This window comes from Kluyveromyces marxianus, chromosome 5 (genome assembly GCF_001417885.1).
Source record: "Kluyveromyces marxianus DMKU3-1042 DNA, complete genome, chromosome 5".
Classification (NCBI taxonomy): domain Eukaryota; kingdom Fungi; phylum Ascomycota; class Saccharomycetes; order Saccharomycetales; family Saccharomycetaceae; genus Kluyveromyces; species Kluyveromyces marxianus.
In genome coordinates, this window is record NC_036029.1 from 1,066,034 (window position 1) to 1,084,156 (window position 18,123).

Here is an 18,123-nt window from a genome sequence, read left to right on the forward strand (position 1 = left end):
GTATCAAATTGTGGACGTGATCCATATATACGTGTAAATATGGGAGGAACAGGGACTTCGCGTTCCGATAAGGGAAGCAATCGTGATGAATTAAAGACGAAGTTGGACAAGTTGCAGAAGCAACAACTTCAACAGACGCGGTCTAGCGATGATAGCACGAACTCGAGATCTCCATTCTCGAATGTGTTAGGTAAAAGAGATAATAGATCATCCTTGCCCGTGTTTGCTGGGAGTTCTGCGCATGCTGGGGTAATAAATGCGAACTCAGGCGAAGATGTTAATTTTGTGGTTGGATTGAGTGAGAACTTGCTTCTGGAGTGTAGGCGATTGCAATCTGAAAACGAGCGTAAATCCAGCAAATTGCAAACGCTAGAAGCTGACTACAATAAACTAAAGACATCTTTCGAACGCTTATCTTCGAAACATGAGTCGTTAACTCGGAATGAAGATTCTCTAAAGGACACTAATTGGCAGTTGGAGATGAAGTTACAGAGCCTAGCGCAGGAGCTCAATAAGCTAACAGATGCCTTCAACAAGAATAAGTCAGAATTACAAAGGCAGATGGAAGTGGCAAAAGACATGAAAACAGAACTCGAAGAGAGTTCTTTGGAAAAGATGGGATTGAAATCGGAATTGGAGGCCACAAAACAAACTCACATTAACGAGATGAAGGAGCTAAAACACCAAGTGGAGGAACTTAATAACGAGAATGATGATTTGCATACGAAGGTTAATGACCTTAGGGAGAAAGTCGCTCTACTAGCAGAAGAAAGGGAGGTAACGAAATCCAAGGTTCCAACCGATTCTGCTGAACAAGCAGACTCTCTTTCAAGATCACTTTCAACCGGCGAAAATCAATTGAACCCGCACGATTCTAATAAAAATGAAGCCAACTCTGAAGGATCTCATACCGATAGCCCGCACCTTGAGTACCAGACTTTGCGTAGCAACTTGGCCCATGCTAATCAGACTATTATTAAGCTAAGGCAAAAACTTAATAGATCCAAACCCGAAAGTGCAGTAAATTCACCACTGCATTTAAAAACACCTAGAGGTAAATCTAAAGCAGGGCTTCAGTTTGTAGGTGGAAAGGTATCTACCCCTCAAAAGTCTATTATATCTAATGTTAGTGATCAAGGAAGTGATTGGAATTCAACAAACTCACCAACTTCCATAGTGCACGATGACTCGAGTGATTTTGAAACTACTAGTTTTATTTCTGAAGCAACAGATTATATGGGGGAACGCATTGGTGATGACTTTTCCGGAGAAGAAGATTTCTCTCATGAATTGGATTACGAGGATATAGAGAGATATGCAAAGGATCATAATTTGGCCATTATTGCTTCTTCCGAATTAGAACAACTCAAAGAGCAAGCTTCTAATAGTTCTCAAAATCAAGTCAAAATTGAAGAAATAGAGACTCAGATCAAGAACTTAGGCTTTTTTGATACCTCGGCAGTCGATTTAAAGAACGGAGATATTTCTCAAATATTCCAACACCCAACAGAAGAGTATCTCATTACCCATCTCAGAGACTATAGCCTAACAGCGCTAAACAACGATGTGTACAATTCTATCATGAATCCATCAATCGATGAACTAAATGAAAAGGCATCACAGAAGGGGTTCACTTTACTGGCAAAAGATGAACTATCTCAACTCTCAAACCCAGGAATTAATGACTTGAGGACAATCGCGGCTCGTCACGAGCATGTGGTTCTACCTAAGGATGAGTATAATAAGTTGGTTGAACCTAATGTCGAAGACTTGAAGAGTCATGCTGAACGCCAAGGACATGTGGTTCTACCTAAGGACGAACATGATAAATTGACGGAACCTAACGTTGAAGACTTGAAGAGTCATGCTGAACGCCAAGGCCATGTGGTTCTACCTAAGGACGAACATAGTAAGTTGGTTGAACCTGGCGTTGAAGACTTGAAGAGTCATGCTGAACGCCAAGGCCATGTGATTCTACCCAAGGAAGAGCATAGTAAGTTGGTTGAACCTAATGTTGAAGACTTGAAGAGTCATGCTGAACGCCAAGGCCATGTGATTCTACCCAAGGAAGAGCATAGTAAGTTGGTTGAACCTAACGTTGAAGACTTGAAGAGTCATGCTGAACGCCAAGGCCATGTGATTCTACCTAAGGACGAACATAGTAAGTTGGTTGAACCTGGCGTTGAAGACTTGAAGAGTCATGCTGAACGCCAAGGACATGTGGTTCTACCTAAGGAAGAACATAGTAAGTTGGTTGAACCTAATGTTGAAGACTTGAAGAGTCATGCTGAACGCCAAGGCCATGTGATTCTACCTAAAGACGAACATGATAAATTGACGGAACCTGGCGTTGAAGACTTGAAGAGTCATGCTGAACGTCACGGTCATGTGATTCTACCTAAGGACGAACATAGTAAGTTGGTTGAACCTGGCGTTGAAGACTTGAAGAGTCATGCTGAACGCCAAGGCCATGTGATTCTACCTAAGGACGAACATAGTAAGTTGGTTGAACCTGGCGTTGAAGACTTGAAGAGTCATGCTGAACGCCAAGGCCATGTTGTTCTACCTAAAGACGAACACAACTCACTTCTACACGAAATTGATAATCCAAACATTGAAAAAATCGAAGAATCTCTCAGTGGTTCTAATGCAACCATTCTTTTGACACGACTAGCTGAAAAACAAGGTCTAGTACCCGTGGATGCTTCTGAATATGAAACATTGAATAATCTTGTCAATTCTCCAGATCGTAAATATTTGGATGAAAAGTTGAACAACTTGGGCTATACTAGCCTAACTATCCAAGAATATTCGGAGTTGAAAAGAATCAAAGATTCACCTTCTTTGGATTTCCTAGCGGAAAAGGCAGATGAGGAAGGATACATTATATTATCCAAACCCGATCACTCTGAACTACTCAGAAAGTCCTCCAACCCCTCTCTCGAAGAAATGAAATCCATAGCTTCTGTGACGGGACACTTAGTTGTATTACAAGATGAATATGACCAGTTACAAAAATCTATTTCCCATCCTTCCAAACACTATATCATCCAAGAGGCACATAACCTAGATCTTGTTGTCCTTGAAAAGTCTGAATACGATGATTTAGTTACCAAAAGTAGCAATAAGGATTCAATTATAGAATCAATTAAGGGTTTCGGTTTTGTGCCAGTTCCTATGGTTGATTTCAAAACCTTAAAAGCTCAATCAGTTGACAATGCAGATTTAGATACCCTAAAGGAAAGGATATCAGGGCTAGGTTATGTAACTGTAACGAAGGATGAATATGATATTTTGTCTGAACCCGCCGTCAACAAGATTACAGCGGATGAAACTATTGATTTGTGTAACAAATACCATCTCAAACCGATCGCTATTGATGAGTATTTGAAATTGCAGGAAAATTCAAAAGCTGCTGTGCTATCAGAGGATGAATTGATCGAAAAGGTGAGAAATCATGGACATACTGTAGTAGACTCCATAAAATATGAACAAATGCTTACTGAAATCGAGAAGCCTGAATTGCAGTATTTGACAGATCACCTCTCCTCTTTCAACATGATTGCAGTGAACAACGATGAATTTAGTAAAATCAAAGAAATTAGCGAGAGTCCTACCTATGAATTCTTAGAGGAGAAAGCTAAGCAAATGGACTTTGCACTTCTCTCTTGCAAAGATTTGGATAATATGAAGTCCAGAATCGAACATCCATCTCAAGAAGAACTAGAGAAGGGCGCAGAGTTATTGGGCTTATCATTAATCCCCTCAGACAATTTAGCAGATCTACGAAAATCAATTGAAGAACCTTCAACCTCCTACTTAGCCAACAAAGCTGACAATATTGGAAAACGATTAGTTGACAAGATTGAATATGAAACCATTTTACGAAAATTAGAAAAGCCTACAACAGAAGAACTCGAACATTATGCAGAGCTAATCCATCACAAGATTTTACCAAAGGTTGAATATGACGAACTTGTCAGAAAGGTGGAAAAGCCAACTCCAGAGGAGGTTGCCAAATACGCTGAGCTAGTGGAGCACAAGACACTACCAAAATCTGAACACGAAGAACTTGTCAGAAAAGTGGAAAAGCCAACTCCAGAGGAGGTTGCCCAATATGCTGAATTGGTTCAACACAGAACTTTACATAAGGCTGAATATGAAGAACTTGTCAGAAAAGTGGAAAAGCCAACTCCAGAGGAGGTCGCCAAATACGCTGAGCTAGTGGAGCACAAGATTTTAACAAAGGTTGAATATGACGAACTTGTCAGAAAGGTGGAAAAGCCAACTCCAGAGGAGGTAGCCCAATACGCTGAACTCGTGGAGCACAAGACACTACCAAAATCTGAACACGAAGAACTCGTCAGAAAAGTGGAAAAGCCAACTCCAGAGGAGGTTGCCAAATATGCCGAGCTAGTGGAGCACAAGACACTACCAAAATCTGAACACGAAGAACTTGTCAGAAAAGTGGAAAAGCCAACTCCAGAGGAGGTTGCCAAATATGCCGAGCTAGTGGAGCACAAGACACTACCAAAATCTGAACACGAAGAACTTGTCAGAAAAGTGGAAAAGCCAACTCCAGAGGAGGTAGCCCAATATGCTGAGTTGGCTCAACACAGAACTTTACATAAGGCTGAATATGAAGAACTTGTCAGAAAAGTGGAAAAGCCAACTCCAGAGGAGGTTGCCAAATACGCTGAGCTAGTGGAGCACAAGACACTACCAAAATCTGAACACGAAGAACTTGTCAGAAAAGTGGAAAAGCCAACTCCAGAGGAGGTTGCCCAATATGCTGAATTGGTTCAACACAGAACTTTACATAAGGCTGAATATGAAGAACTTGTCAGAAAAGTGGAAAAGCCAACTCCAGAGGAGGTTGCCAAATACGCTGAGCTAGTGGAGCACAAGACACTACCAAAATCTGAACACGAAGAACTCGTCAGAAAAGTGGAAAAACCAACTCCAGAGGAGGTTGCCCAATATGCTGAATTGGTTCAACACAGAACTTTACATAAGGCTGAATATGAAGAACTTGTCAGAAAAGTGGAAAAGCCAACTCCAGAGGAGGTTGCCAAATACGCTGAGCTAGTGGAGCACAAGACACTACCAAAATCTGAACACGAAGAACTTGTCAGAAAAGTGGAAAAACCAACTCCAGAGGAGGTTGCCAAATATGCCGAGCTAGTGGAGCACAAGACTTTGTCTAAGCTTGAGTACGAAGAACTTGTCAGAAAAGTGGAAAAGCCAACTCCAGAGGAGGTCGCCCAATATGCTGAACTCGTGGAGCACAAGACACTACCAAAATCTGAATTTGAGAAGCTCATCAAGAATGATGCCCTTTCTATTGATGGGTTAAAGGTATTGTGCCAGAAATACGGATACACCTGCGTTTCTATTGAAGAGTACGACCAAATGAGATCCGTATACGAAGACCCTTCTGCCGAATTCTTAGCAGCAAAGGCATTGGAAAAACAGTTAGTACTTGTATCTGCCAATGATCATACTCAATCAAAGGAATCTACCAAACTAGAATCAAATGCAGTTATAGAGGAGCGAGAAAAAGTAGCACAAACCGAGAAGACTTCCGAAAAAAATAAAGATCCTGCCAGCCCCGAATCCGACAGTATTCGCGACAAAATACAAAACAAAGGCCATGTTTTGATTGACACTGAAACGTTTAACAATATCAAATCATCTCACCCAGAAAGAATTTCTAAGCAAGAACTGATAGATCTCTGCTCTAAGCTTAACCTAGTTCCTCTACCCGATGCTCATTATGCTGAATTAAGAAATCCATCTATTGAACGTATTAAAGAACTAGCACAATCAGAGGGATTAGTTGCAATTGATCGTACCGAGTTGGATGCAATTACAATCCAGGCAGAGAACCCATCAGAAGATTCCATCATAGCTATGGCTCCAAAGTACGGCTATAAAGTTATCAGAGCAACAGAGTTTGAAAATTTACAAAATGAAGCAAGAAAACTTTCTTCTCCATCTAAAGCAGATGTTGAGAAACTTGCAGCTAGATTGAACTTAGTCGTTTTAGCTGAAGAATCATATGGAAATTTGTTGGAAGAGTTGAAGAAGGCAAGCATTGCAACGTCAATTTCACCAACTTCAAAAGTTGCTGCAAGTAAGTTATACTTTGAAAATGTGATAAAAAAGGAGAATGGAATTGGAAATGAAGTAATGCTAGAGTCAGGAAAATCATTGGGCTTTGTGAGATTATCTAATGACGAATATAAGAAGCTATTAGAGAACCAGCAAAAACATGAGTTAACTAAGTCGGACATTTACAATGGTGCAAAGATGTTTGATTTAAGAGTGCTTCCTGTGGAAGAATATAAGAGTCTATTACAGCGTAAGAGTACAAAAGACAATATCACTTACGATGACCTTCAAATATATGCTTCTAGGTTTGCACTAAAGCTAGTTCCTGTAGACTTCACCTTACCAAAGGAGCAAACTTCCATCAACCCCCAAACTTCTAAGGAAAAGTCAGCATATGAGCTGCGTGCTAATCATAGTAGGAACATTTCAACAACAAGTTTCTCATCAACAGAAAGTAGCGAATCTTACTACTATGAAGCCGAAGAACCTAATAATTCGTTAATTCTGAAGAAGCTGGCTTCAAAGTCTAGTATGGCATCTAATTCTACACATTATACGGATGCTCGTGATTACTCTGAAATTGAGGGCGATGATGTATCAATAGCCCCTACTATTAAAGATGATGGACCAACTTTAGAGGATCTCAAAAGACATGCAGAAGTATTCGGCTACGTATTGGTACAAAAGGGTGCCGAACACCAAGTAGACTCAGTGGTAGACGATAAATCAGTTTCAAATACGTTGAGTAGAGATGATATATACTCTGCTGCTCCTCGTTTCGGATTAACAGTGCTTCCACTAGATGAGTTTAGGGAAATAGAGAAGAATGCAAAATCATTCAAAGAGTTAACACCTGAGAATATCAAATCAGCCGCTGATAAATTCGGACTAGTTATCTTAGCGTCTTCTGAACACCATAAGTTATTGAAAAATTCAACAATTCAACCAACTCCAGAAATAACGAAAGATAATATTGAACAAAAGTCAAGAGAGTTTGGATTTGTACCGGTGAAAACGAATGATTTCCTCAAACTAATAAAACCTGACAGTATCGAAGATATAACGGAGAAAGCATCTAAACTTGGTATGGTGACATTAACTGAAGAAGAGTATTCCTCCATGACTAAACCTATAAGTCAAGAGGTTCTAGAATCAAGAGCGAAGGAATTAGACTTAGTGACGTTGAGCTCCCTGGAATATGCGACACTAACAAAACCATTGACATTAACAGATATCAAAGACAAATGCGAAGAGTATGGGTACGTTGCTGTTACAAAAGAAATTTACGAGGACTTGTCAAATAAATACGATGAAACCTCAATTTCCAGATGGGCCAAAGAAAATGATAAAGCTATAATCTCTAAAGAAGAATACGATGCTTTGTTAGATCTAGAAGACCAAAAGGCGTCCACTATGATGACAAAGGAAGAATTGGTAGAAAAGGCACATGAATTGAATATGATTCCAATAGATGCTGATAAATTTGATGAAATCCAGCGTGAGTTGGCCTCTTCTGGCCTTCACAACATGACGGAAGATGACATTATGTTGAAAGCTAAAGATTTTGGGCTTGTCACAGTTCCCGCCTCTGAAAGTGTAGATAATTTGAAACAAAGCCTAAACAAGGATGATTTAACAGTTTTAGCACATGATATGGGATTGGTGCCTATTCCAATAGAGCAATTTGAGCAAATCAAAATGGAATTAGAATCGCCAACTTTAACAAGGGAGCAAATTGTGGACCATGCAGCGGAATTTGACCTAATCGCCATAGACATAATGGAGTATAAACGTTTGAAAAAGGGATCCTATTTGATGGACAACGATGAGGAATTCGATAGCGATGACGAAGATGAGGAAGATGAGATGGAGCTCGTGGATTCTGAAATAAAACATCTCAACAAAACAGCTAAAAGGTTTGGTTTACTTTGTATCCCAGAAAGTGCCTTTGTGGCTACATCTAATGCAAATACTCCAGATGTTCATAACGTGGTGGTTCTTCCTATTAAATATTACAATACGCTTTTACACCAAGAGTCTGAAAACTGGGCAAAGGTTACCGATGAAAGGTTGCAAGCGGAAGCTAAAAAACGTGGTTTCCAAATTGGCGTTAATTTGCGCAAAGACTTCGGAGAAATGCCCACTTATGATCACAGGAGAACCTCTTCAACAAGTACTCGTTCAATGATTTCCGAGGATGCTAGAAAATCTATGTCTCAAGCAGCTTCAACTGCTGCGATGGCAGAATTAGAGAATCAAGGTAGATCAAGAGCCCCATCAAGAGCATCTTCAATAAGACGTGCCCCACCTTCCATACAAACCAATCATGCATCTGTTATGACCAACAGCGAATCGATTGGTACAGGACTCTCTTTGGCTACTATGGCATCGCTAAATGCTCCAAGTATTATACCTGCACTAACACAAACCATGATTGGTGAATACCTTCATAAGTATTACAGAAGCTTGACATCAATCTCACATCCATCACGCCACGAGAGATATTTCTGGATTCACCCTTACACGCTAACATTGTACTGGTCCAGCTCCAATCCCGTTCTTGAAAATCCGGGAAGCAACAGGACAAGAGCAGCTGCTATCATGGGTGTAGAAAGCGTTGATGATTCAAACCCTTACCCTGCAGGTTTATACCAAAAGAGCATTGTCGTGAAGACCGAAGGTCGTGACATTAAATTCACATGTCCAACAAGACAAAGACACAACATATGGTTCAATTCCTTACGTTATTTACTACAAAGAAACCTAAACGGGATCAGCTTGGATGATATGTTACAGGATGAAGGGAATGCCGAACCCAATCCGATTTACCAGCAACCTGGGGAAACACCACAGTCAGCTATCCGCAGATTGTCTTCAACGAGAAGAGCTAGCTCCTCTTCGAATATCAGACAATCTAGCTCAAAGTGGTCACTGCGTGCTACTTAATACAACTATATAAAACTAATCTAAAGATACTTATCTCTATGTAGAACCATTTTCTAATACGATTCAATTCATATTGTAAAATATTGACGCTACAAGGATATGTCCGCGATTCGCTCAAAAAAATATTCAAAAAATAACAGGGAATAAAGTTAAAACAATAACTTTCGTTCCATACCTAAACTAAATCTTCACTAATACTTCGGATCTTCCCGTTCTATTATCCACACATCTGTATTACCTAATGGAGCAATTAGTTCGGTTATATGCGTGTAGAGCAAGCTGTCGTTCTTAACTCTTGTGATTTTTTTTTTTTTTTTTTTTTTTTTTGCAGCCATAGTAGACAGAGATATGACAAGCGTTTATAAAAGGGATACAATTATCCAAGTTAAAAGCAACCGATTGCATTCAGATCTTATTCATCCAGTAGCTTTTCTAGATATGAGTAGTCGTAATATATCAACGGAAATTCCAGCTCAGTAGTATTAATAATAACTATAGTGTACCATTTGCGGTGCCACTCTCCTTTAAGATGGTAGCTATTGATTCACAGGACTTCCCTGTTGAGAAGAAAGATGAATTCCAAGACATTGAAAGCAATTTGAGAGGCTCTAGAAGACGGAGCCAGACCAAAATAAAGATATTCTGTAAGGTTTTGACTTTGTTTATTATATATCAATTATGGAGCACTGGTATAAGCTTTTTAAACAAGCCTTTGTCTGATGACAGGGACAGAGCTAAGGCAACTCCGAATGAACTAGCTTATCTAAAGACTTTGGAAGATAGTAATTTTGCGGGCAATTGGTCTGAAAAGTTGACATCAGTTCCTCATTTGGCTGGCCAAGGTATCGAATTGGTGAACTGGACTGCTTCTAAGTTTGAGGAGTACGGTTTAGAGACCGAGGTAGAAGCGTTTGACATATACTTGAACTATCCTGTGGCCAACGGATTAACATTATTGCATGATGGGAAATCTGTTTACAAGGCCAATCTAACGGAGGATGTTATATCTGAAGATCCTACAACGGGTGGTGATGATTTAGTTCCAGCATTCCATGGATATTCTGCTTCTGGGAATGTGACTGCGGAATATGTGTACGTTAACTATGGTACAAAAGAGGATTTCGATTTATTGCAGGAAAACAATGTGCCATTGGAAGGGAAAATTGCCATTGTGAGATATGGCCATATATTCCGTGGTTTGAAGGTGAAATTTGCGCAGGACGCAGGTTGTGTTGGTGTTTTGATTTATTCTGATCCAGGCGACGATTTCTTCCAAGAGGCAAAGGGGGACAAGCCCTATCCTTACGGACCTGCAAGACAACCTTCATCTTTACAGCGTGGCTCAGTTCAGTTCCTATCTCAATCTCCTGGTGATCCAACCACTCCTGGTAGGCCATCTCAAGGTGATGACGTAGTCCGTGAAGATCCATATGGGTCTATTCCAAAGATTCCATCTTTACCAATTTCTTTCAGAGAAGTGCAGCCAATATTGAAGAAGCTAAACGGTCATGGGATCAAAGGCTCGCAGATAGGCGGAAGTAAGTGGGTTGGAAACCTTCCAGGCTTTGAGTACTGGACTGGCCCTAGCCCAAAGAACACCTTGAACTTATACAACGAGCAGAAATACGATATCGTCCCAATTTACAATGTATACGGTACATTACATGGTTCAGATCCCAAGGCTGGCTACATAATGGTAGGGAACCATAGGGATGCCTGGATCAAAGGAGGTGCTTCAGATCCTAACAGCGGCAGCGCTGTTGTTCTTGAAATAATAAGATCTCTCCACGAGTTAACTAAGACTGGTTGGAAACCTAAAAGAACAATCAAATTCGCATCTTGGGATGGTGAAGAGTACGCCTTGTTGGGATCAACTGAGTTCGGTGAGAAAAACGCAGAAGAGTTGAAGAAAAATTTGATTGCATATCTAAATGTTGATGTTGCAGTCGACGGTGGGCAATTAAAAATTGCCTCGTCCCCATTCTTAAACAACGCTATTAACGAGGCTTTAGCATTAGTAGATTATCCATCGGAGGAAAATGTTTCCTTGCATGAGCACTTCTACAATCACTCAAAAATCGGGATCCTTGGTTCTGGTTCTGATTACACTGTTTTCCTTGAACATTTGGGTATTTCTTCCTTGGACACTGGCTTCAGTGCCACTTGGAAGGATCCAGTTTACCACTACCATTCCAACTATGACTCCTTCCATTGGATGTCTACAATGGTAGATCCAGGTTTCAAATTGCACAATGCTTTAGCCAAGTTCTTAGGTACCCTGACGTTAAGATTAACCGAAGATGAACTCATCAACACCAAGGTTGCTGATTACTCTGGCGAACTTTTGAAGTACTATAAATCTATTGAGAGCAAGGTCCCACAGAGCTGGTTAAACATCACCAACCATAAAGGCAAACCACTCAAGAAGATAATCGAGAAGACCAAACTTAGATTGGAAGAATTTGACGAGGCCGCAACAACCTTTGATACCTACTTAACGGATTTGAGCCGTCAATTGGAACACAAAGGCTCGTTACCATTCTGGAAGCGTATTAGACTACATTTCCAAGCGGTGCATGCAAACTTTAAATTGCGTTACTTAGAAAGGGCCTTTTTGCACAAGAAAGGTTTGAAGGGAAGACCATGGTTTAAGCACATGATTTTTGCTTCTGGTAGATACACCGGATATGAAGGATTTGTGTTGCCGGGTTTAACTGAAGCGATTGAAGATGAAGAAGTGAAGGACTTCATTCGCTGGAACAAGATATTCCTGCGTAAGGTATCTGCCCTTGCAGACTCTTACAAACTCAAGGACAAGAACGGGTCAACCAAAATGCGCTGTATGCACTGGTAAAGAGGGGCAACTCTCAATTTGTTTGCTAGCTTACAAGAAAATATTGGGTGGTATGGTATACATATATTAAACAGGGGTTTGAAGAATGTTTATATAATATAATATAATATAATATAACAAGAGTCTTAACATACAAATCAATTGTACGCTTTAAACATATACGTATACACTTCTTTAGATATATGTAAGCTTCGACAATGGGAGCATTTGTTAATAAATAAATAATCGCATCAAATAAGCCAGTATTCAACGACGTGAGCTAGATGGAGTTAACACAGGGTGTTATAGCCAGCGAGGCCAGCACTGCCAGCGACGCAATAGTAGTAATAATAATAATAATAGTAGTAGTAGTAGTATAGTAACAGGAACAACAGACTGAAACACGTCCCCGTTTCCTCTTACCAGGTCATCTTTTGCAAGGCTCTGACGTCCGCATGCAAATTCTTTCTTACCGGTTGATCCTCGATCTTCTTGATGACACCAGCTTGCATGTAGATTTGGATGTCCTCATCGTCCCCATGCTTGAAGCAACAACGCTTACCGTAGCGACAGTAGCCGTGCTTTTGCCAGTTGACACAGGGCTTCGTTCTAAAGTTCGTGGACCGTTGTTTCAACTTTAGTTCGTGCAGGCCGTGGGCGAACTGACACTTGTTGCCGTACTTACAGGTACCTCTTGTTGCGAATGACTCGCACAATTCGGTCTTGTACAGCTGTTTGTTGACCTTTTCTGGCTGCTCGCGCTCAGAATGGGCCTTGCTATGCGTTTGCTGAGCCTGGGATTGGGCTGGGGCAGGCGCTTGGTGGGCCTTGCTTGGCTCAGCCTTGCTTGGCTCCGCCAGCAGCTCCGGAGCTTCCTCCGCCTTTTCCTGGATCATACGCAAGTTTTCACTCGTCAAAGGCATAATCCCATTGGAGGGACGGTACTGCGAATTGATCTCCACTTCTAACGAGGGCTCCTTCGCAGAAACCTTCTGTGGCCATGGGTCCTGGTACTGTGTGTCCAAGAACGACTTCTTGAACCATGACTGTGGCTGCACATACGCCTGCTGCTGCTGCTGCTGCTGCTGCCCAATCTCTGCGCCAGAAAACACCTGGCTGCCCTGCATCATCTGGTGCGCATAGTATCCCGGCAATTGCGTCTGCAATTGCGAATAAAATTGACTCTGCTGCTTCGAAACACCGTCATCCTCAGAATCCTCGCTCAACAACGTCTTGATGTAGTATTCCTCGATCTCCCGGATCCGGGCATCGTAATCTTCATTTTCCTGCGAAAACACAGACGAAGTCTGTGTCGATTGAGACGAAATGCTGCTGTTCATATGGTAATTCATTTCGCGACCTGGCTTTGGCTATACTCCACTACTACCTACCTACCACTGATCTACTCATTCACTCCAGGGCTTGCCAACCAACATCAACAACCCAAACTGTCACTTTTATATACATTTCATACCTAATACATACACAGGTGCAAAACAACCCTCAGTCCTGCTAATGCGCGCGCGCCCAACCTTTCTTGCAGCCGCACCCCTACCCGAAAACGTAATAGCACACCTCCTATCGTACCAGAACCACACCCAATTGACTCAATCGACTCACCAAACCTGCTTTCTGGGTGTCAAAAAGCTCATCACTCTCGAAATAGAAGCGTACAAACCAGAAACCTGGGTGGAACGGCTGAACTTTGGGGCTAAAGAGGAAGAAAAAGAAACGAAACAATCGAAAATGCTGAAAAAAAAAAAAAAAAAAAAAAAAAAAAAAAGCAGGTGTGCCGTGCAGGGTGAGCGGGCCTTTTGTTGCTGTTGCTGTCGCTGTCGCTGTCGCTGTTGCTCCGAAACTTCGGCATTTCGGGATGTTGCGGAAAAACTTTTGTGTCTGGGGGGGGGGGGGGGGGGGGGACGCGTCACGTGAAATACACGTGAGAATAATTTCTTGGATGCATGGGTGTGAGACGTCGAAAAATCGATCGCATCAGAAACGTTGATAGAGAGTATTTTAGTATGAGTGTATAGTAGTGGTATAAGTAAAAGCACGCTTCGATGCGCATTGGATAGAAGAATAGAAAGAGAATGCGGGCTTGAAAGGAGCTTTGAAGAGGCAGGAGCACGGTTTGGATATCGCTATGGACTACCAAGAGGAACAGAAGCAGGAGTTGGAGATTTTGGAGTCGATATACCCGGATGAATTGACGGTTTTGCAAGCAGAGTATCCAGGCATTCAGCTGCAGATCGATGTGACGGTGGACCCAGTGCCGATGGAGAACTCGTCATATACGGTGGATTCGATTTCGAACAGGCATATTTTGCATGTGAGGTTTACGTTGCCCGACAATTACCCAGATGAGGCACCTGTGATTGATATTGAGCCCGAAGAAGTGCCAAAGTTTAACAGAGGAGATGGGAGCGATGAGGAAGAAGAGGAGGAAAACGAAGTGGAATACGACGACCATGGGAACCCTATAGTGTCAGACTTTGAGAACTTGCCCGATAAGATCCACTTTGACGAGTTTGTGGAGGAGTGCGTAGAGAAGTTGAACTTGCAAGTGGAGGAAGACATGCTTCTTGGGATGCAGATGTGTTTTGCGTTGGTGTCGAATATCAAGGATGCAGCCGAGCAGTGGTTCCAGGAAAGGTTGAGCGAGTTGGAGAAGGAGCACGACAGAATGCTACTGGAGAAGGAGCAAGAGGAGCAGAAGAAGTTTAGGGGCACGAAGGTGACGAGGGAGACGTACTTAGCATGGAGATCGAAGTTTAGAGAGGAGTTCGGGTTAGACGAAAGAGATGCGCAGAGACGGCTACAGGCGCACCAGGGGAGGTTGTCTGGTAGACAGATTTTCGAGCAAGGGCTTGCTGGGGACGAAGACATGGCCGAGGACGAGGAGTCTGTTGTATCGGAGGGAGTCAAGGCTCTTGCTGTGTGAGCGAGCGAGGAAGCGAAAAATACTTTCTCTTTCTCCTGTGTATGCACAAAATCTGATAGTATAATTAATCATTATAGCATAATGCATCTCAATGCTTTCCGTATAATATAATTTATTTTATTGTATTTTATTTAAAGGGCAATCAAATCAATACAAAAGAGAGAGAGAGAGATAGAAAGAAAGGGAGAAATACTATGTAGATATAAACACCAGTTGCGAGCGCTAATCATAAGGGTAAATAAGTTCAGAGCAGACTTTGACTACACGACTGGGTGAGTGGGGAGTCGGAGAACCCCTGGTCTTGATGTTTATAGTCTTTAATAGTTTTATTTTTTTTTGTTTTGTTTTGTTTTGTTTAATATGTATTTTTTCCATGTTGTTGCACTTGCTTCTTCTTCTTACTTTAGGCAGTCTTTGTATATGTAGTAATATTCAAAATTTAAGCTCTTCGGGATCAGTACGTCTCACATACAGGTTTCATATTTGGGATTTAGACATGGAGAACAAGTCTGCGAACGCATCATGCTTAGCGTTATTGTTGTTGGAATTTATGCTGACATTGACAGGAGTAGTCGTAGTGTTGGAAGATCCTCCAAAGTCCAATAAATCGTTCAAGGTGGAGTTAGCATTGATATTGGAGGACGATCCTTGCCCAGCAGCAGCAGCACCGGCAGAAGAAGAAGAATGTGGCAATGCAGGTACAGGACTCTTTTCCGACTGGAAATCGCCAAAATCGTCGTCATCGTCTTCATCGTCATCGAAACCAGCCAGTGGAGTGTTGCTATTTCCATTGTTATGATTCATATTATGAGTATTATTATTATTAGAATTAGTATTAGAATTATTATTATTAGAAGGAGCTGGCGCATCGTCAAGGTCTAGCAAGTCAACTTCTGGTTCCTGTTGCGTAGCAGCCTTCCTTTGGTACTCGCTGTTACGAATTCTTTCTCGTAACATCTCTCTTCTCTGTCTCCTTTGCTTGTCCACTGCAGAAGACCGACGCTCCCTGTGGCCCATAGGTTGCGGCTCGTACTCAAAGTCGTCCATATCGTCAATACTGGAAGAACTGTCCGCAATTGAGTCCGCGCTGATGGAAATATCGTTGTACAGCGACTCCGGACGCGAGCCGATCGAACCGGAAACAATCTTCGTCGCATTCTCAGCCGTCTTGGAACGCTCACGCTTCAAGTAATTCGAATCCTCCATCAACTGAATAATGTTCTCGCACTTCTTCTTGATCCCACGCTCGTGCAACTCCATCTTCCCGTCGCTGCTAAAGTCCACACGGTACTGCATCGTCTCCTTCGTCAAAATGTGCTTGTGAGTCTGCAAACATGCCAACACCTGCTCCAGCTCCTTGCCCCGCTCAGAACGCATCAAAAAGTACTCTATCAATATCAAACACTTCAACACAACCCTCCACTCGTTCCCATAGTTCACATACTGCTTCCTAGCCTTCTCATACACATTCTTCGGTCTCTTCGCCATATGGTCCACCAACCGCTTCAATGTGTACTCTGTCATCAGAAACATCGTCACCTCATACCTATGTCTCATCACCTTAGCCAAATGCTTGGGCGTTGGACCCCACGAATCCGTATTCGTCGCCCGTCTGATATCGATCTGGTATGGCTCATATTGCACTATAACATTTTGCGCAAATCTCGCAGCGTTCCGAATATCGTGCAGCCCCAAATTACTGAGCTTCTTCCCAAGAGAATCCATCGCTAGATACTATAATACTAATACCCGTATTCCTATTTTAGTTCCCACTGGACCACCTGAAACGATACAAATCCCACTACTATTTGCTCTTCCTTTTTCTCCAGATCAATCAATCCAAAAGAACTAACTATATATTTTATTATTCAATTCTATTATTACTATTTTATTTCACTCTTCATATGTGTATGCTGTTCTCTTTGGCCAAAGAAAAAGAAGGTTTCAGCACACGAATCGGCGATGGTTGGAATGTCTGACGGAAATAGGGAGCGACCGGGTAACACAGAAAATTAAATCCCAGAAAAAAAAAAAAATAATTCAAAAAAAAAAAATAATTCAAAAAAAAAAAAAAAAAAAAAAATAAGACGTCACCGTCCATGCCATCGTGCTTAAATTGCCAACAGACAGTAGAAGTAGAATTAGGTAACGGTAGTGGAAGCACAAGCAGGTGGTACTGCTAGAAATTGTCATAAACGTCAATTGATCACTCACTGTATATGCGCATATATATACGTATAGTTTAAGTTTATATACAGATGGGTCAACAGACCTGAACGGACGGAAGGGCCCTTATAATTGGCAGGTAGGTGTAGGTGGAAAGAAAAAAAAAAAGAGGCTCGTCCCAAAATCAAATCAAGGGAGAGAGCGCCGTAGTAGTTTCACCTCACTTACTTACAATTCACCAGATTTGGCAATCACAATTCTAGCTCTGGTAGCACCGGAGCCAGAACCCAAGGATTCGACCTTCTTGACAACGTCGAAACCTTCAGAGACTTCACCAAACACAACGTGCTTACCGTCCAACCATGGGCATGGGACAGTGGTGATGAAGAATTGGGAACCGTTGGTGTTTGGACCAGCATTGGCCATGGACAACAAACCTGGTCTGTCGTGCTTCTTGACGAAGTTTTCATCTGGGAACTTAGCACCGTAGATGGACTTACCACCGACACCAGTGCCGTGGGTGAAGTCACCACCTTGCAACATGAAGTCTGGGATGACACGGTGGAAAACGGAGCCAGCGTAACCGAAACCCTTTTCACCAGTGGCTAGAGCTCTGAAGTTTTCAGCGGTCTTTGGGACAACATCGTTGTACAATTGGAAGACAATTCTACCCAATGGTTGGCCGTCAGCTTCAACGTCGAAATAAACCTTAGACATTTTTTCTTGATTAATGTGTGTTTAGTTGGTGCTGGGATCAAGAAGTGTAAGCAAGATGATACTAACGCATTGCATTGCTATTGGTAAAAGTGGTTGGTAGTTGTTAACAAAGGGTGGCGTTCGTTTTTTTAGTAGTAGTGCCGGCGGGTGTTGATGTGTTACCCGGGGTTCGCCTATAGTGAGCGTGAGCGCCACGTACGTCTTCTTCTCTTTCTCTCTTTCCCTCTCTCTCTTTCTCTCATTTTACTCTACCGTTCTGCCCTCCCGCCTCCGCTCTGCCTTTACATGTATTCGTGCTAGAATCCAGCTCAGAATCCAGCTCAGAATCCAGACTAGAATCCCAGGACGGAATCGCAGGACGGAATCCAAAAAAAAGAAAAAACCAAATAAAAAAAAAAAAAAATTC

The 18,123-nt window shown here is 42.0% G+C and overlaps 6 protein-coding genes across 6 annotated transcripts; 3 read left to right on the top strand and 3 right to left on the bottom strand.

Moving 5' to 3' along the window:
• Positions 1-39: 39 nt before the first annotated feature.
• On the top strand, positions 40-9,060 carry NUM1 (Num1p; the record flags this gene model as incomplete). Its single annotated transcript, XM_022820497.1, has 1 exon — positions 40-9,060. The coding sequence occupies one exon, from the start codon at positions 40-42 to the stop codon at positions 9,058-9,060; it is 9,021 nt and encodes a 3,006-aa protein (XP_022676954.1).
• Positions 9,061-9,589: 529 nt separating this feature from the next.
• On the top strand, positions 9,590-11,914 carry VPS70 (M28 family metallopeptidase; the record flags this gene model as incomplete). Its single annotated transcript, XM_022820498.1, has 1 exon — positions 9,590-11,914. One exon carries the CDS (start codon positions 9,590-9,592, stop codon positions 11,912-11,914), a length of 2,325 nt encoding a protein of 774 aa, XP_022676955.1.
• A 398-nt stretch (positions 11,915-12,312) lies between these two features.
• Positions 12,313-13,245, bottom strand: CTH1 (putative mRNA-binding protein CTH1; the record flags this gene model as incomplete). The annotated part of the gene is made up of 1 exon (XM_022820499.1): positions 12,313-13,245. One exon carries the CDS (start codon positions 13,243-13,245, stop codon positions 12,313-12,315), a length of 933 nt encoding a protein of 310 aa, XP_022676956.1.
• Positions 13,246-14,036: 791 nt separating this feature from the next.
• On the top strand, positions 14,037-14,834 carry GIR2 (Gir2p; the record flags this gene model as incomplete). Its single annotated transcript, XM_022820500.1, has 1 exon — positions 14,037-14,834. The coding sequence occupies one exon, from the start codon at positions 14,037-14,039 to the stop codon at positions 14,832-14,834; it is 798 nt and encodes a 265-aa protein (XP_022676957.1).
• A 477-nt stretch (positions 14,835-15,311) lies between these two features.
• ENT5 (Ent5p) lies at positions 15,312-16,559 on the bottom strand (the record flags this gene model as incomplete). Its single annotated transcript, XM_022820501.1, has 1 exon — positions 15,312-16,559. One exon carries the CDS (start codon positions 16,557-16,559, stop codon positions 15,312-15,314), a length of 1,248 nt encoding a protein of 415 aa, XP_022676958.1.
• A 669-nt stretch (positions 16,560-17,228) lies between these two features.
• Positions 17,229-17,717, bottom strand: CPR1 (peptidylprolyl isomerase CPR1; the record flags this gene model as incomplete). Its single annotated transcript, XM_022820502.1, has 1 exon — positions 17,229-17,717. One exon carries the CDS (start codon positions 17,715-17,717, stop codon positions 17,229-17,231), a length of 489 nt encoding a protein of 162 aa, XP_022676959.1.
• Positions 17,718-18,123: the final 406 nt, after the last annotated feature.